General features: G+C 39.1%; 1 protein-coding gene across 1 annotated transcript in view; it reads left to right on the forward strand.

Annotated features, from left to right (window-relative positions):
- PDLIM5 (PDZ and LIM domain 5) overlaps window positions 1-16,300 on the forward strand; it is a 94,892-nt gene that overhangs the window by 69,530 nt on the left and 9,062 nt on the right. Inside the window, exons 4-5 of the mRNA XM_075285967.1 lie at window positions 9,905-9,944; window positions 15,748-15,764. Coding sequence (XP_075142068.1) covers window positions 9,905-9,944; window positions 15,748-15,764 — 57 coding nt within the window. The remainder of the gene's footprint in view (window positions 1-9,904; window positions 9,945-15,747; window positions 15,765-16,300) is intronic.

The following is a 16,300-nucleotide window of genomic DNA, read 5'->3' on the forward strand; positions in this document are numbered from 1 at the left end:
TTGTATCAGTTAGTCCTCATTGACGGTCATAGCCGACAGCTGCTACTACTTTCAGAAACCCTGTGGATCCCATTATAGTCTATGGGGTCTGCGAGGAAACTTTTTTTTTTTTTTTTAAAGCAAATTAGCTTTCCGTTTGTGGGATCCTCAAACGGACTCAAGGAACAGAAACGCGCACACAGGTGTGAATCTAGCGATGCACCCTATATATACAGTACATTTGACAGAATGCTCTGATGTGACAATAGGAAGTTAAAGAAGGTGTTTACAAATATGTGTATGCCACCAATTGTAAAAGTCATTTTATTTGCTTTGCTTTTGATAAATAAATAAAATTATGTAAAACACCGAAACTTGTTCTTTGTTAAAACCTCCTCGAAAGGATAGGCTGGTTTGGTGAAAGGTCAGTTAAAGTGCAAGTGGTACAGGACGCAATCTAATACTCTTATTGACATCATCCTCTCCCAGCTGTTTTGCCTTGTTTTTCAGTCCCGTCCCCCTTTCCTTACATGTACAACATTACCTCGCTTCCTCTCTTGGGATGGCTGATTAAAGAACTCTACATAAAACCTTATTTGTAGCTAAAATGAACATTGCTCACACTGTTTGCTATAATAGCTTATAGTTAGTCTTTTCTTTATTGTATATACGTATACTGGTATATGCACATAGTTCTGCTTTAACTTTTCATTCTTATTTAAAGCGTACCTCCAGTTATAAATGAATAGTACAGGTGAAAATGCGAAACTTTGTAATATATTTTACCATATCTCCACTTATAAAGCTGTTCTCCTGCTCCTCATCTTCAGTCTCACTGCTTGTACTCCTCGCTGGTCACTATTGCCAGTGCACCAGGATGACTTCACCAATTGCTGCTTCAGCCTTGTTTGCCCTGGCTATGACACCGTGGTGGGGGTCACCCTGTGCTTTATTGTTCTATGACTGCTTACAATAGAACCCGTGCTGTTCATTACAGTTATGGCTTTGCATTTACCACCGGGCAGGTTGGCTTGTCTGCTTTTATAGGCCCAGTCTGAATTTAATTTCCAGTTCAGCCCTGATCTTTATCACTTAGCTCAGACACCACTTAATAGTAGAGAGAATCTGTAGAGGGGGAACTGTTCAAAAAAAGTAGGATATCCTACATGTGGGATATAATTTAGTCTTTATTCCTCGTTTAGATGATGGCTTATTGCAAAATTCACCTAACACAATAGTGACATGATAAGGAGGACCTTTTATATGGATGGAAAGCAGAATTCGGCACATTGCCAGCTTTCCAGCCATCTATAACTTGGCCAATGTTAGAGGATATGAAAGATCCTCTTTAAGTGTTCCTCCGACAATATAACTAATGTATATGGGGCAGAGAAAGAGATTTTTGCAGCTTTTACTCATATGTGATTGAAGATTAATAAAGGGTTGTTAATGTAGTCTAGCTGCACTCAAGAATTCCTAAAGTATGCTTTTCTTTACATTCTTCTTGACATTGATTTGAATAAACATAACCATATCTGGCTATCTGTATTTTACTGTCCTAAAGTTCTGATTATTTATATATATATATATATATATATATATATATATATATATATATATATTTATTTTTATTTTTTTTTCTTTTTCTGTAAGGCATTTATTTAGCTGGCGAGTAAGAGTTCAATGTCTATCTATTCAGTAGTGTTTACTATATTGCTATGGTGATAAACCACAAGTCTATTGAGTTCAGCCTTCGCTTAAATAGCTTTGTGCTGAATCACTAGAATTTCAACAAAAAACACCTCCCTTTTTATTTTTCTTTTGACCTACCTTAAGAATTGTGCAGATTGAAAAAGAAACTTTGGTTTGCAGCCACTTTAATAATATAGAAAGGAATTGCATTGTTCCCAAACCTCCCAAATAAGTTGACTCTATTAAAAACATAAGACTTAAACTGCTCAACTGTGGACATATTGACTGTGCATCGGTTACAAAGGAGTAGCTAGGGTTTTAGCACAAGGGGGAGCGAAGCAGTCCAAGTAAGCACCCAATTTGGGTATACCAATATTATCACTATACAGTTGAGTTCGGCAATGAATTGAAAAATAATTAAAGGGGTATTCCCACGTCGCATACTCACCAGTCGTCGTTGCTGAAAAATCTTCTGTCTTCCTGCTTTGTTGCGTCATTGGTGGGCGGGGTTACATATGCAAAGCCAGCGGCGAGATGCCGCTGGCCCAGCGTGTGCGCTCATAGACCAGTCTAGCCTTCACAAAGCGAATACAGACCCGGCATCCGCCTCTCTCTATTACAGCAGATGCCGGGTCTGTATTCGCATTGTGAAGGCTAGACTGGTCTCACCGTCTATGAGCGTGCACGCAGGGCCAGCGGCATCTCGCTGCTGGCTTTGCACATGTGAATACAGACCCAGCATCCGCTGTAATAGAGAGGTGGATGCCGGGGAGGGTTAGACACCGGAACAGGTGCCTGCAACATCGCTATGCTCCTGCCCTGCATGAAGCCAGCAGTGGCAGGAGCGATACTGTTATTCCGCTCCCCCCCCCCCCCCCCGGAATAGCAGCATCGCTCCTGCCGCTGCTGGCTTCATGCAGGGCAGGAGCATAGCGATGTTGCAGTCATCTGTACCGGCGTCTAACCCTCCCCGGCATACGCCTCTCTATTACAGCAGATGCCGGGTCTGTATTGGCAGCCCCTTCCCCCCCAAAGGGTAACCCTCCCCCCCCCCTCCAGGCTCGCTCCCGTACACTTAGCCCCTCCTCCTTCCCCCCTCAGAGCAGCAGATACATCACTTGACTTATGACCAGATAAGTCAAGGGATGTGTCAAAAAAAAAATGAATAAAGTAAGATAGTGGACAAACAAAGCAGTTTTGCTGAAGCAATGGTTTTAGGAAAAGTCTTACATTCACATTAACAAGCAGTATACATAGGATCCTTGTGATGGGACAACCCCGTTAAAATCTAAACTCTGTTCATATTTTGGATGTGAATTTGATGTAATTGATTATTTTAATGATTCATGCCATCCTGTTTCGCACTACCATTGGCTAAATAATGTGTCACTTAGTGTATGTAGGCTACCCAGTCAGGGTTGCTGATCTGTCAATAACTAAAGGCAAAATTCAGTTGCGTGACAAAACGTAAATCAAAAAATGCCTCTGGCAGAAAGGGGTTATGATTTATGCTGAAAAAAAAGTTACCTTGCACAGCTCCTGTACATGGTCTGAAACTTTTTTAAAAGATATAGGTGTCAGAATTTGGTGATAAAAATTTAGATTTTTTTTCAATAAATAAGAAAATTAAGATCCCAATAGAAAATTTTCTATAGGATTAAAAAACAAATTAAGATTTTATTTTTTGGCAAAATTTTCCAGCCCTGCTTCCAGCTATAAATATTGTCTTTGTTTTGCTGGACCTCTGGGTCATTAGTTGTTACCGCCACATTGAGGAAACGCAGCATATTTTGCAGATGTTGCTGCAGTTTATTGAACCAAAATCATGAGTGGATGTTACAAAATGGAAATGTCTAAGGGTTCACTTTATATTTTTCATTCCTTTTCAAGCCACTCCTTACTAAAAACCACTGCAAAATCTGGAACAAAAAATGCTTGGGCCTTAGTCTAAAGGGAGTCTGTCACTGCCCCAAACTATTTTCAGCCTCTCCCTAGTGCTGTAGATGCTGTAAGCAGAATAAAAATGTGCCTTACTTTTGTTTCAGAGCCCCAGGGATGCTTTAGAAAAGACTTTTATTCTTCATTCAAATGAGGATCTTGGAGCACTGGTTGCAACATCATTAAATATGCCCATCCTGCATTAGGCTCATCCCCTTGAGCTGTGTGAGGATCAACTGACAAGGGGGAGGATCAAATCACACTGCCCAGGGTGAGGAGCTGAATGCAAGATGGGTGTGTTTAGGCTAAGCCCCACGTTGCAGAAAAGCAGCTTTTTTTGTTGCAGTTTTTTTGAGCCAAAGCCAGGAGTAGACTCAACACAAGGTATAATTATAAGCACTTCCTGGATATTTCCCATTCCTTTTGTGGCCATTCTTGGTTTTGGCTTAAAAAAAAAAAAAAAAAAAAAACCCGCAGCAAAATCTGCATTGAAAAAAAGCTGCGTTTACGCACCGTGGGGCCTTAGCCTAAAACTCCCTCTGTGCTCCAAGATCCTCATTTGAATAAAGAATAAAACTGCTTTTTCTATGCATCCCTGGGGCTCTGAAACATAAGAAAGGTATGTTTTTTCTTTTGCCGACAACATCTACAGCACTATTGGAGCAGTTTAGTCCAGCTCTGTCCTGGGGAGCCACCTGGACTCTGTACAGGTGGTTGGTGACAGAAAGATACTGTCCGTGGTGAGGTCCATGCTGGAGAACAACTCCCACCCCATGTATGAGACTGTGACAGCACTGGGCAGTACTGTCAGTGACCGACCGCTTCACCCCAAGTGTGAGAAGGAGCGCTATAGGAGGTCCTTCGTCCCAACCGCGGTCAGGCTGTATAATCAACATCAGGCTCAGCGAAGATCACTCTGCACAGAGAACTAAATGATCCTGAGCTTTTCTCTTTTCTTTTTAGTTTCTATGACACCTTGTATCTTTTTCTATCTGCTATTCTGAGCTTTTGTGTGTTTTTTTTCTTGCAATCTATCACTGTATTGTCCATGCTGCTGTAACACACTGAATTTCCCCATGGTGGCACTATTAAAGGATTATCTTATTTAAAATAGCTGGGGGCAGTGATAGACTCCCTTTTAAAGACTTTTGTTATGGCCTACTGTGTAAATAAAAGATTTATGTACAAATATTTTAGGACTCCTTATTGATATACTATATTTTCTATTGTATGTCTGTTTGTGCGCAAGCATACACACACGCATGCACACACTACAGCTTACTATGGCTTATGAGGCTGCCATAAAGCATGTCTCTGAATGCCTTTTACAGCAGCTCAAGCAAGATGGTCACCCCCACTGGCGTAACTAAAGTCTTGTGGGCCCGGGTGCAAACTTTTTTCTGGCGCCCCCTACCCCCTTTCTAGAGTAAATTCTTGACAGTGGCGGTTACGGGCACTGAAACAGTATCTCAGATACTTGAAAGGGATACAGCTTTAGTACACACAACTGCAGTTATCAAAAATACAGCGAAAGAGCAGCGCAGCGCCTGGCATGTAAACCATATTGTGACAGTATAACATGCTCCACAGTGGCCCCCACCCAGTATTATGTGTTCCATAGTGACCCCTAACAGTATTAAATGTGCCACACTGGCCCTCAAACAGTATTATGTACTCTACTGTGGCCCCCACACATTATTATGTGCTCACCAATGGCCCCCATAGTATTATATGCTCACAGTGGCCCCCATACAGTATTATATACTCACTTACAGTGGCCCCCACACAGAAGTGTATGCTCACGGTGGCCCCCAACAGAATATTATGTGCTCAGTGTCCCCCAGAGCCTGAACCTCCCCCATTCCCCCATCTTTCTCCCACACAGTCTACACCCCCCATATACCCCTGTTGCTCACATACAGCCTGCACCCCATGCCCCCCTCTTGCTCACACATATTCTCTTCTCTCCTCCTTACCTTCCATCAGTTTAAATTCACAGCAGATTCCTCTTACAATCTAACAACAAACTGTCATGTATGCTCCAGAATAGCTCCACCTACACATGACGTCTTCAAAGGTCCACTAGCATCTACCGCAGGAAGATTCCCAGAGCGGATGCTCAATAGGACAGGCCCCTTTCCATTAACAATACTGTCATGGTGGTCCGTGGACCCGGCCATTTCCAATTGGCCATGGGACCTGAAACCCTCCGATCGATCGCGGTCACACTCCCTGCGACCACGATCGTTACGCCACTGGTCACCCCCAGAATCTTATACGGAAAGTATTTAAAATAATCTACTTTACACGGATAAAACTAAATATATATTCGTGTTTGGTGTTAACTAGAAAAAATACATAGTTACCACATACCCTTTAAGCGGAATGGGGGATCATGTAAAACACAATCAGTGTTGCTAAATTAGAATGTATTGTTTTTTTGTTTTTTTTTGTTTTTTTCTTTTAACTAATATATACACAGTACATCAGTACTTGTATTACTAAATACATGTAGATATAGCTATTTTTAGTTATTTTAACCTTTTGATTTGGTGATGTGTGCAAGTTCCTTTTAGTACTCTATGATGATAAATTGCTATTTTGTGTTACTTTACCTATCAATAGAACCCTGGGAATCTTGGATATTTGATTATAAATTGTATTTCAATCTTGGAAACACAGACTATAGATCCATGTCTGTGTATAATATACCAAATAGGATTTATATAGCTGAAGTGAGTAGTGTGGGAAAAGAGTGACATTCTGTGGCAGTGAAATATTTCAGCTTAGGCTCCCAGTGTGGGTACGCTCTGTTATTTCAGACATGGAGGGAAATGTCTGAGTCTAAAGACCAAAAATGAAAAGCAAAATATTAGATGTAAAAAAATGAGGAACTGGCTTGCGATGCTTTTATCCTGAACAGTATCATCTGTCTGTTCCCTAATAAGGCAGTTCTCTAATGTTTGGAATTCTTTAAGATGCCTCAAATGTCTGCTAAGATTTTCATTGTGTGACCACATTGGTGTACAGTGTTTGCAGTGATTTATTTTATTATGGGCAGACAAATTGACTTTGACGGCAGTAGCCACAGCTTGATTCTAAAAATATAAATTCTAAAGATTATCAGAATATCCCGTAGAACATGCTACTTCATCCATCTTTGTAAGGAACACGTTCTGGCACAATTGTGCAAATTGTCGAAACGACAGTTTTCTCTGCAATTTATAGTAACTTCAGCAACTAAGGTGGCTTACTGTTAACTCCTGATGTCATGAGTATAAATTCATCCAAGCAATATTTACATTGAGTTTCTTGGGCAATTAATTGCAAAATAACTGAAATTCATTTGATTCCTATGACCTTGCTCACAGCAATTACTTCAATTATTTTACATCCATGCCATCCTGTCTCACGCTGCTATTCATGAAAGGATATTCCACCAACTGTACGCACTTCATTTAGGACTGTTGATATTGAAGCGATGATGAATAAATAAACCACTATAAAATAATTGCCAAATGTTTTTAAGTTATTTAGTAAAATATCTTAAATGGCAAGAGAGTCCTGGATCAACTGCATTTATTATACGTGAGGGTGCTTTTTATGCGCATATATAAAAAAAAAAACACATACAATAGCCGGGTGATTATCATCAACATAATTAATTATTCAATAATGAAATTATTGCTGAATTATTTGAACTATTATTTTAGGACACTCCTGTTTTTTTTTTTTTTACTTGCCAGGCCATGCCACTGAGTTTTGGTTTTCAGCAATCCTGATTGTATAGTAGGTCTTTAGTGGGCATCACTAGCTGATGCCTGATCGAGCAGAAAGCTAAAGCCTTCCTTCTGCTTCCTTCTGTTCGTTCTAAGGATGCCGATGTAGTGAAAAAGAGACATGCAGCCATTTTCCCACCAGATTATCGCAGCACCCCTGGTTGGGAATTGCCATTACAGAGCTTAGTAGAAAGTACAGCTACGATATTCTGTCTGTTTTGCGTCTGACCCTTGAAGGTGGAAATCTTATTTCCTCCTGTGTTCTTACAACAAGGTAGGGCATCCTTGCCGTCATTCACAGGGAGAGTCAGGAAAGCTTTGTATTTTGTAGCTTTTGTTACGTGTTACTACTTGTATGTCTTCCATACGTAGCTTTATTCTTGTGTCAACAGGTGAGTCACTCTGGGTCATAATTTTTATTTAATTTTTTTCTCAGTCTTTCACTTTTCATTAATTTCTCTATTTGGTCCAAGCATCATTGGATTTGCCAAACATCTGTGAGTTACAGGATTTGGATGAAACCTGTGGTTTTGTTTTACATTGCATTTCCAACCAGGAATGTTAATTCATTTTTAACAGCAATTGTCCATAGTAAATGCTTTACCACAATACTTGGCCACATATGAACTGAAAGTTTGGTCATGAATTTTATCTTTTCTGATATCCTCTACACCAGGATCATGGATCCATTATAGTAGCCATATGTAATAAAGGACCAATTTTCCATTAATGCTGACAAAGGGTTATCCTATAAAAATATTTAAAGGCACTGCTACAATAGAGCACATGTAGTGTCAGACATCGTGATGTAAATTTCAACCACCTTGCTCCAATCTGTGGCATGTGTGAGAGGCATAAACCAGATTGAAAGCAAAGTTGTTGTTTTTTTGTTTTTTTTTTTAGCCACAAGAATAATCGAATCAATTTATAATATTGTGACTATTAAGAGAATATTCTGTTTATCACATCCATTGATTGGGATCTCTGTCCTATCACAAGTTGATCCTTTCAGCCCTTGGTGCAGCTTTACCCATACATTCACAAACTGATTGAATTTTTGTAATATATTTTGTTAACCTATTAACTTCCTTTTAATAAAGTTCAGACACTAAAATTCTCCCGAGCAAGCTTCTACCAAAGCTGTTACTAGGGAAAAATCCATACATCTTTATATTGCCAGTATGTAGACCTGTAAGGCTGAGTTCACACAGAGTTTTTTGGTCAGGATTTTGAGACTGAATCCGCCTCAAAATCAGCCTCCGAAAAAAAGCCTCCCAATAGAACAGAGAATAGGTTTTTTGATCAGCTGTCTTAGAGTTCTTATGCACTTGAGAAAGGGTCTTTTGACTTGAAACGCGTTGTGTATGATCTATAATATTATAATATAATAATAAATTTGTATCTCTAACCAAATCTAACGGGTGAAGCGCAGTCCTTGTTCCTCGGTCCCCTACGTTTATTTCCCAATAGAACAGGCTTCTTTTGGAGGCTGACTTTGAGGCGAATTCCACCTCAAAATCCTGACCAAAAAACTGTGTGAACTCAGCCTAACATTAGCCAAAGGGGATGGGCACTTCAAATGCCTATATCTCTAGATTTATACCACCTAGAAAACTGCTGAGATTTTAGTACTAGGTATTAAAAACAGATATTACTAGTTAAAGCACAGTTGAGAATTTGAGCTTTATATGCAGCAGTTCATGCTGCATATAAAAATCACACTCCAGACTATTTAAAAAGTTACTTCTCCATTTTTTTTTATAACCAGACGTGGTAGTAAGTGGAAACTTTCAGCTTTCGCTCAATATCAGATCCACTACGTGGTATAAAACCAGAGATACAACCATTTAGGGTCTGTTCACACTGAGTTTTTTTGGCAGTGGATTTTGACACGGAATCCGCCTCAAAATCCGCTGCCAAAAACAGCTCCCATTGATTTCAATGGGAACCGCTTGCTGCTTTTTTCTACTAGCTAGTAGTGGAAAAAAGCAAGATGACCCTTCTTGCCGCGGATTCCATGGCTGACTCAGCCGTGGCATCCGCAGCTCTAGACATGCTCCAGTGTAGGCCCATTCATTCAGGTCTACATAGGAGCGGGATGCCGCGACGGAATACCAATGCTGCATCGCCATTGTCACGGCGAGCCCCGCAGAATGTTCACACAGCGGAAAACGTTTCTGCGACCTTTTCCTCCGCGTGTACATACCATTAAAGTGACAATTTGTAGCTGTACATACTGCACAGAGTACAGGACAGACTCTCCCTGGCAATGCTTAGAGCAGTTCCACTCCCCCCCCCCCCCCCCGTTCCCCTCCCCCGTCCCCAATGCAGTAGCTACAACTAAACAGGAATTGCACATTCACTTTACAAACTTTTTGCCCAATGAAGTGCTCTTGTTTAAATGTTTTTTTTGTGCATGAATCACATATTAATGAAGCATTTATAAGCTGTATTAGATATTGAATGATTGTACATTTTTGTACAAAGATTATACTTGTTGTTTTATTTTATTTTAGAGCTGTGGCAGTGCAGAATAATCCAAACCCAGCTCAGCCGGTAAGTTGTTTTCCTTACTTCCACAACCCTTAAAGAACAAGTTAGCCTTTGAAATATCTGTATTCCCATTTAGGCCATCCAATGTAGAAAAAAAAAATTAATTATTCAGTACAGTCTGTGGTCCAGTCTTTTGACATTATTGCAATGTGCCATTACCATATTGTATGGCTGCTTTAGCTTTGTATCACTGGGGGAAAAAAAAGTAATTTTTAAATGGGAGGTACATGTATTTCCAATTACTGACATTAAAGAATTGGTGTGATTTCTGAACTAATGGTCTAATCTGGCAGATGACCTCTTCTTTGCAGTTTTCATATGGATTTTTCATGGCTCATTCACCACTGTAATAATTACTACAAGCTGCTTTTTATTGGCCGTATTTACAGTATATTGGTTGATGCAAAGAATGAGCCCAGTGTTCTGATAGAATCCTATAGTAGCACTCTAAAGCTATTAAAACTGATACCAAAGGTATCAAAGGATAACTCAATAGACTATAGACTATTTTATTTCTTTGTGGACCTTTGCCCAAGGATAAATTGTACCCCCAGATCTCCACAATGTCCTTTCACCCAGCCAAACCAGTCCTCTCCTCTTCACTGTTGAAGGGCAGAGAATTGTGCTGGGTTAGTCTATTTTTAAGCTTTTGATACTGCATTTGTTATTACTGATCTATTAATTTATCCCCCTCCCATTGTTAATATACCTATACCTATTACCATCAGTGCGAATTCTAGCAAACAAGCAAATTACCGGTCTGCTGAATAGGTGATGTGTTAGAGGTTTAGGGAAAGTGAATACCGTTCCCATACGATGTATGACTTTGTTTTCATTCTGGGTTTCAGCTGATGCTGCTTCAAATTGCAGCCAGAATTTACCTTCCATTGTTTTCAATAGGAGGCAGTGATGGCCACTTTTTTCAGGACTCTGAGTACATCGCAGATTCCCTGGTGCGATGCCCCTGCTAAACGATAAGCAAAACTGAGGCTGAATTTGGAGAGGAAACTGACATGGATAACTGTCTCAAATTCCTATCCATATTCTGTCGTGTGAACCTGGCCTTATCATGGCCGCTTTAAGTAACTATCACGTGTGGTAGGTTTTGTTGCAGCAAAATCTGTTCCAAAAAGTGATGTTTGTGAAGCATATGCAAACAAAAAAAAAAAAAATCAGGGATATGGGACAGATTTTTTGCAACTATGTGTAACTTATCTAGAAGCCCTTTAGATAATTTTTATCAACAAATATAGGGGTGTTCACAACCTAAAATTTCTGGCCTATCCAAAGACTATGCTATAAATGTCTAATATGAAATGGGAACAGCCAGGGGCCATCTTACCAGAAGGAACAGGGGACCCCTTCTGCATGATAGGTTTGTGTCCAAGAGTTGGTAGACTTCTGTAAAAGATATATTTTATGTCATTTTTGTGTGACTTAATTACCAATAAAAACAGGTCAATAAAATGCAGCTTGTATAAAATAAAATCCCTTAATTCTATATTACTATACAGACATAGTTACTATGTAAACATGGTCTTCTGTGAACCCCCAAGTATATTCTACTTTAGACATGCCTCACACTATATATATATATATATATATATATATATATATATATATACACTAAATATATATATTTATAATTATTATTATTATTAGATATTTGTAAAATGTACGAGATTGAGGTTAACAATGTCTGTATAATGACTGCTTGTTATGTAATTTGAACAGTTTTGCTTTTTGCATGTGGTTGGTGTGTATGTTTTTGTTTTTTTTGTATATAGGAAGCACCAAAAGAAATTATAAAGCCTGTGCCCATTGCAACACCCATCCCTGCTGTGCCCAAAGTCACCACTGCTGCCAGTATGGCATACAACAAAGCACCTAGACCATTTGGAGCCCCATCTCCTTCCAAGCCTGCATCCATCCCTTCACCATCCTCTGCCTTTACCCCAGCTACCCAAGCCTCCACACAGCCATCTGCTTTATCCCTGCTTGCTGCTGTAAACCCACCTGCCCCCACTGCAGCTGGATTGCATGCTGGTTACAAATCATCCATTGATGGCCAGACACATGTCCCACGGCAGCCTGCAAGATACAGTCCTACTGTCAACCAGTACACTAATAATGATGCAGCTAATGTGCAAAGAGGAGGACAAAAGGAAAATCTGGGTGACAAATCACAAAATGGGTAGGTGGAACATTGCATGTATTTTCCTAATGTGGATGAGAACTTGATGTGAGTGACTTCTGGGGACCTTAAAGCTTTTTGCTGGTAAGGACACAGAATGTGTTTACATGCTTCATTGACTCCCAAGGCATTGTAGGTTATTTTAGTCATTTTAATGATTATCTAAAGAATTAAGGAAATGGGGCAGAAGAGTTGAACATATATAGTCATTGAACTTGGATCAAAATCTAATGAAAACTATTTCCATAAGGTAGATATCACATTTTATACACAAAATCACTTTGGTGAAGTCTTTACCATCAGTGATGTACAAAAAAGGCCTCTATAAAGTGCATGAACTCCTATAACACTGCTCATAGTTTTGTTAGTGAGAATCCGATGCAAGTTTAGAAGCCAAAGGCCATTCAATTCAGCGCATGAGAATTTTTTTCCCTTTTATTACAATCGTATTTAACAGTGTAATGGAACGCAGAATACATTGCAGACAGAGAAATGCTAAACTCATTCCACTGGCGTCCAAAGAACAGATCTGAAATCTGTAAACTGTGCCAAAGGAGTTTATTCACTCTCTAGTACTGAATTGAGATTGTCTTTACCTTTATTCCTAATAAATTGGAGTGCTACATCCATATATATATATATATATATATATATATATATATATATATATATATATATATATATATATATATATATATACACACACATGTACACAAACACACACAGACACACTGGATTGTTCAGAGGGATTTATCTGCACTGGGAAAGCTTATGGTGTATGCATAAAACATATTTACAGGTCCAAATTCAACTTATGAAGGCCAAAACAGTGTCCTAGGAAATGCAGCATAGCAAGACTCTTATAGCTCCATCTTAGATCAGTAAAACATGTTCTTCTTTACCCTTTCTCATCATAATAGTGATATCATAGCCATAACAGAAACCCAGTGACTTTGCCTTCAATCAGAGAAGTCTCTCATCGTAGGCATTTAATCTCTTTGATGCCACCATGGCACCTGGGTAGTTCACATTACTTTCAGTTTCTGGTACCAAACTGCTCCTGCACAGTATAAAGGCATAAAAAGTCATAGAATTTTGGTATTCAGTAAATCGTTCCGACACACACAATGTAGGGAACGTGTTTATTTGTAGTGCGTGATGAACACTATAAAAGCAAAACCCATAAGAAAATAACAATTTACCTTTTTAGCCCTTGATGGCATATTCTAAATATGGCTTTGTTCATATGTTGTCGATATCATATCAGCCCCACTGTTTGGGTCACCTGAACAGTGTTTTCCTCTTGTGTACCAATGCCTCTGTTGCAGAGGTATCACTGTTTATGGTCCATATATAAATTAATTCTGAATTCGGTTGGTTGCCATTTCAAAAATACTGCAGCTTCTGGTTATGGTAACAAAAAAACCCAGAAAATTCCTGAATCTTTAAAAATATGTATTATATTAGGTAAGGTAGTGATTTCAGGACATTACTTTTAGAAGGCAATATACACCAGGCTGTTCTTGGTGAGTGGTGCAAAAAGGTCTTATTTTTAATGCACTTGTCCATGTCTGTGTAGAATTACCCAGCTTACCCTAGAAACTATATAAACTTCTGGTAAAACCATCATCTCAGGCTCTGTAGTCAGAAGTGTAATGAGTTGATATTGTTGGCATAGTGAAGTAACCTGAATAGGTGTAAAAATTCCATTCATGAAATAGAAAAGTAACCTGCGGTAGTTCAGTCATTACATCAATTACTCTTTTTATGAAAAGCAGAATGTCTAATAATAGGATTCCTGTCTTCATATAGTTTGGGCTGCTTTCTGTTTTTCTTGTTGCATGGAACAGGGCAGCAGCATACTACACTGTGCCATGCAGTGGTGTCATATAGTAAAACTTTTTACTGTGCAGTACACTGGGGCGCATATTGTCATATCTAAGGCTACGACTCCTTTTTCAGACTTTGTCCTGCTTGTCATGTAAATTATCTTAGACTAATTGAACTTAAAATGCACCTATTTTAAAAAGGACCCTTCATCACCTCCACCAACTCCCGCACTTTGTATCAATCAATAGATTTTTGCCAATATGCTATCTAGCCTTTCTACTATCAGAAAGACAGCCCTGGACTGGAGCAAACGGACAGGAACCACGTACTGGGCAATATTTATCCTAATGGGTGCTGAAACTAACAATGAGACAGAAAAGAGGTAGCTGGAACAGGAACTGATGTCACCAGTCCGACCAGTGCCGCTAGATGGCTGAAGTGGACCGAAACCTGGGCAACAACCTGTAAATACTAAGGACACAGCCGTATCTGATAAATACAGCAACATCGATTTTGTTAGTTTAAGCTACATGATCCTGGAGACAGGAATACCTCTTTATCTGTTGGAGGACCATATAGAATTTTGCTGTGCTGGATTTGGCAGTTTTAACTAGCGAGATATAAAATGAAAAGTAATACTATCTTGCTTTTAAAACCTAATTCATAGAAACCTCCTTTTAGTAGAAAATATACTGAATATGCATATTCTGCATGGCTGATGGAAAGCAAAAAAAAACTATAGTATACGGGGCCCACAAACTGCAAAAAGTCATAATCTAAACATGTCATGTACGTAATAAATGTTATGTAGTTATGCATTAAAAGTAAATATGTTAATACTCATACCTCCCTTAAAGTGTATTATACAATATAGACACAACATGAAGGTATTAGATGTAAGGTAAATGCTGAAGTAACAGTACAAGTGTGTATAGTACATTTAATGATCTGAAGCTCACATGGATGATGTCTGCGATCAGCGGACACGTTTCACATTGACAGCTGTGTCACTGGTTAATAATACGCAGATCATTGCATCAGGATGTTCTAAATCAGCACATCATAAAATATTTCTTCAGGGATTCTAGCACATCACAGCTGCTTACATTACAAAAATAAAAGCTGCAAATTGAGAAAAAAAAAATTGAATTTTCAAAATGGTTAACATGGAGCTAGTGCAGGGAGCTCTAATCCCTCTAGTAATGTCATAAATACTTGTAGTACAATGATCTTTTTGTATTCCACTATAATAATGGGGGGTAATAACCTGCAAATTTTAAAGCCTTTACTTATACAGACTATTTCACAAGTGATCTTTTTTGGTGAGCTTCTGAACGTAGTCTTTTATTTGCTTCTGCCCATTCGTCTTGCATTACACTTGAAAGAAGCCAAGTAAGTGTAAGTGAGCCCATGGAAATGAGCAGCACGTACTGTAGCTCAGACGTTTTGGGCCCAGCTTCACAGTTGGATATCAATATGTGAAAGGCAGTTTATATTCCTGGCACAGTTCTATAAAGTTATATTACACTGGCAGTACCAACCCCCCAGTCTGGCCTCTGCATTTACTACTCCTTATTTCATAGAAACAGGCAATAATACACTTATACAAGGTTAAACCCTCTGAACATCTTGCGTCTCCGGCCACAATAAAAATTTAGTCAGTAACTGTGACTACTATTGGATCTCACTGCCTGGGAGGCTCTACTGCATTTAAAACCATTCTGTGTTATTGTGTTACTGTGTTTATCATATTTACATTGCCATTTTATTTTTTTAATGCAGGTATCAACAGCAGCAAAGTTAGTATCTTAATTTGTGTGTGTTCTTGTGGGCACGGCTTGTGTGAAGCATGCTTTTTGGCTCTGGAACCCATGCGTTTGTCCACCTTTTGTATGTTCTCATAGAATTTGTTTGTTGCGGATTTTCTGCCCAGATTTCGCCAAGGCAAAACATTGCTGGAAAGGGGAATGTTTGCAGGGATGCTGTGAAAGCCCACTTAAAAACCTGAAGCATGACTTGACATGCGGCAGGTAGAAAACCTGCACCTTGATACAAGTTATGATACAGTGGTTTTTGCGCAGTGTGTGGATGAGATTTGTCTAACTTCTGATGCATGTACTTTTTCTATAGAATGTTTCAGAAGTAATTCAGTACAAAGTCCAAACTGCATTCAGAATTTTTCAGGCTTCACATAATTCCATAGTGGCTCAGTGTTTGCACAGAGATTGATGAATTGATCTGGAAAATGTCCTCTGAATACCAGGCATTGTACAGTGATTTGGAGATAATGGAAACGAACTTGCTGACAGACATAACTGGTAGAACTGTGTATAAT

This window comes from Leptodactylus fuscus, chromosome 1 (assembly GCF_031893055.1).
Source record: "Leptodactylus fuscus isolate aLepFus1 chromosome 1, aLepFus1.hap2, whole genome shotgun sequence".
In the NCBI taxonomy this organism is placed as follows: domain Eukaryota; kingdom Metazoa; phylum Chordata; class Amphibia; order Anura; family Leptodactylidae; genus Leptodactylus; species Leptodactylus fuscus.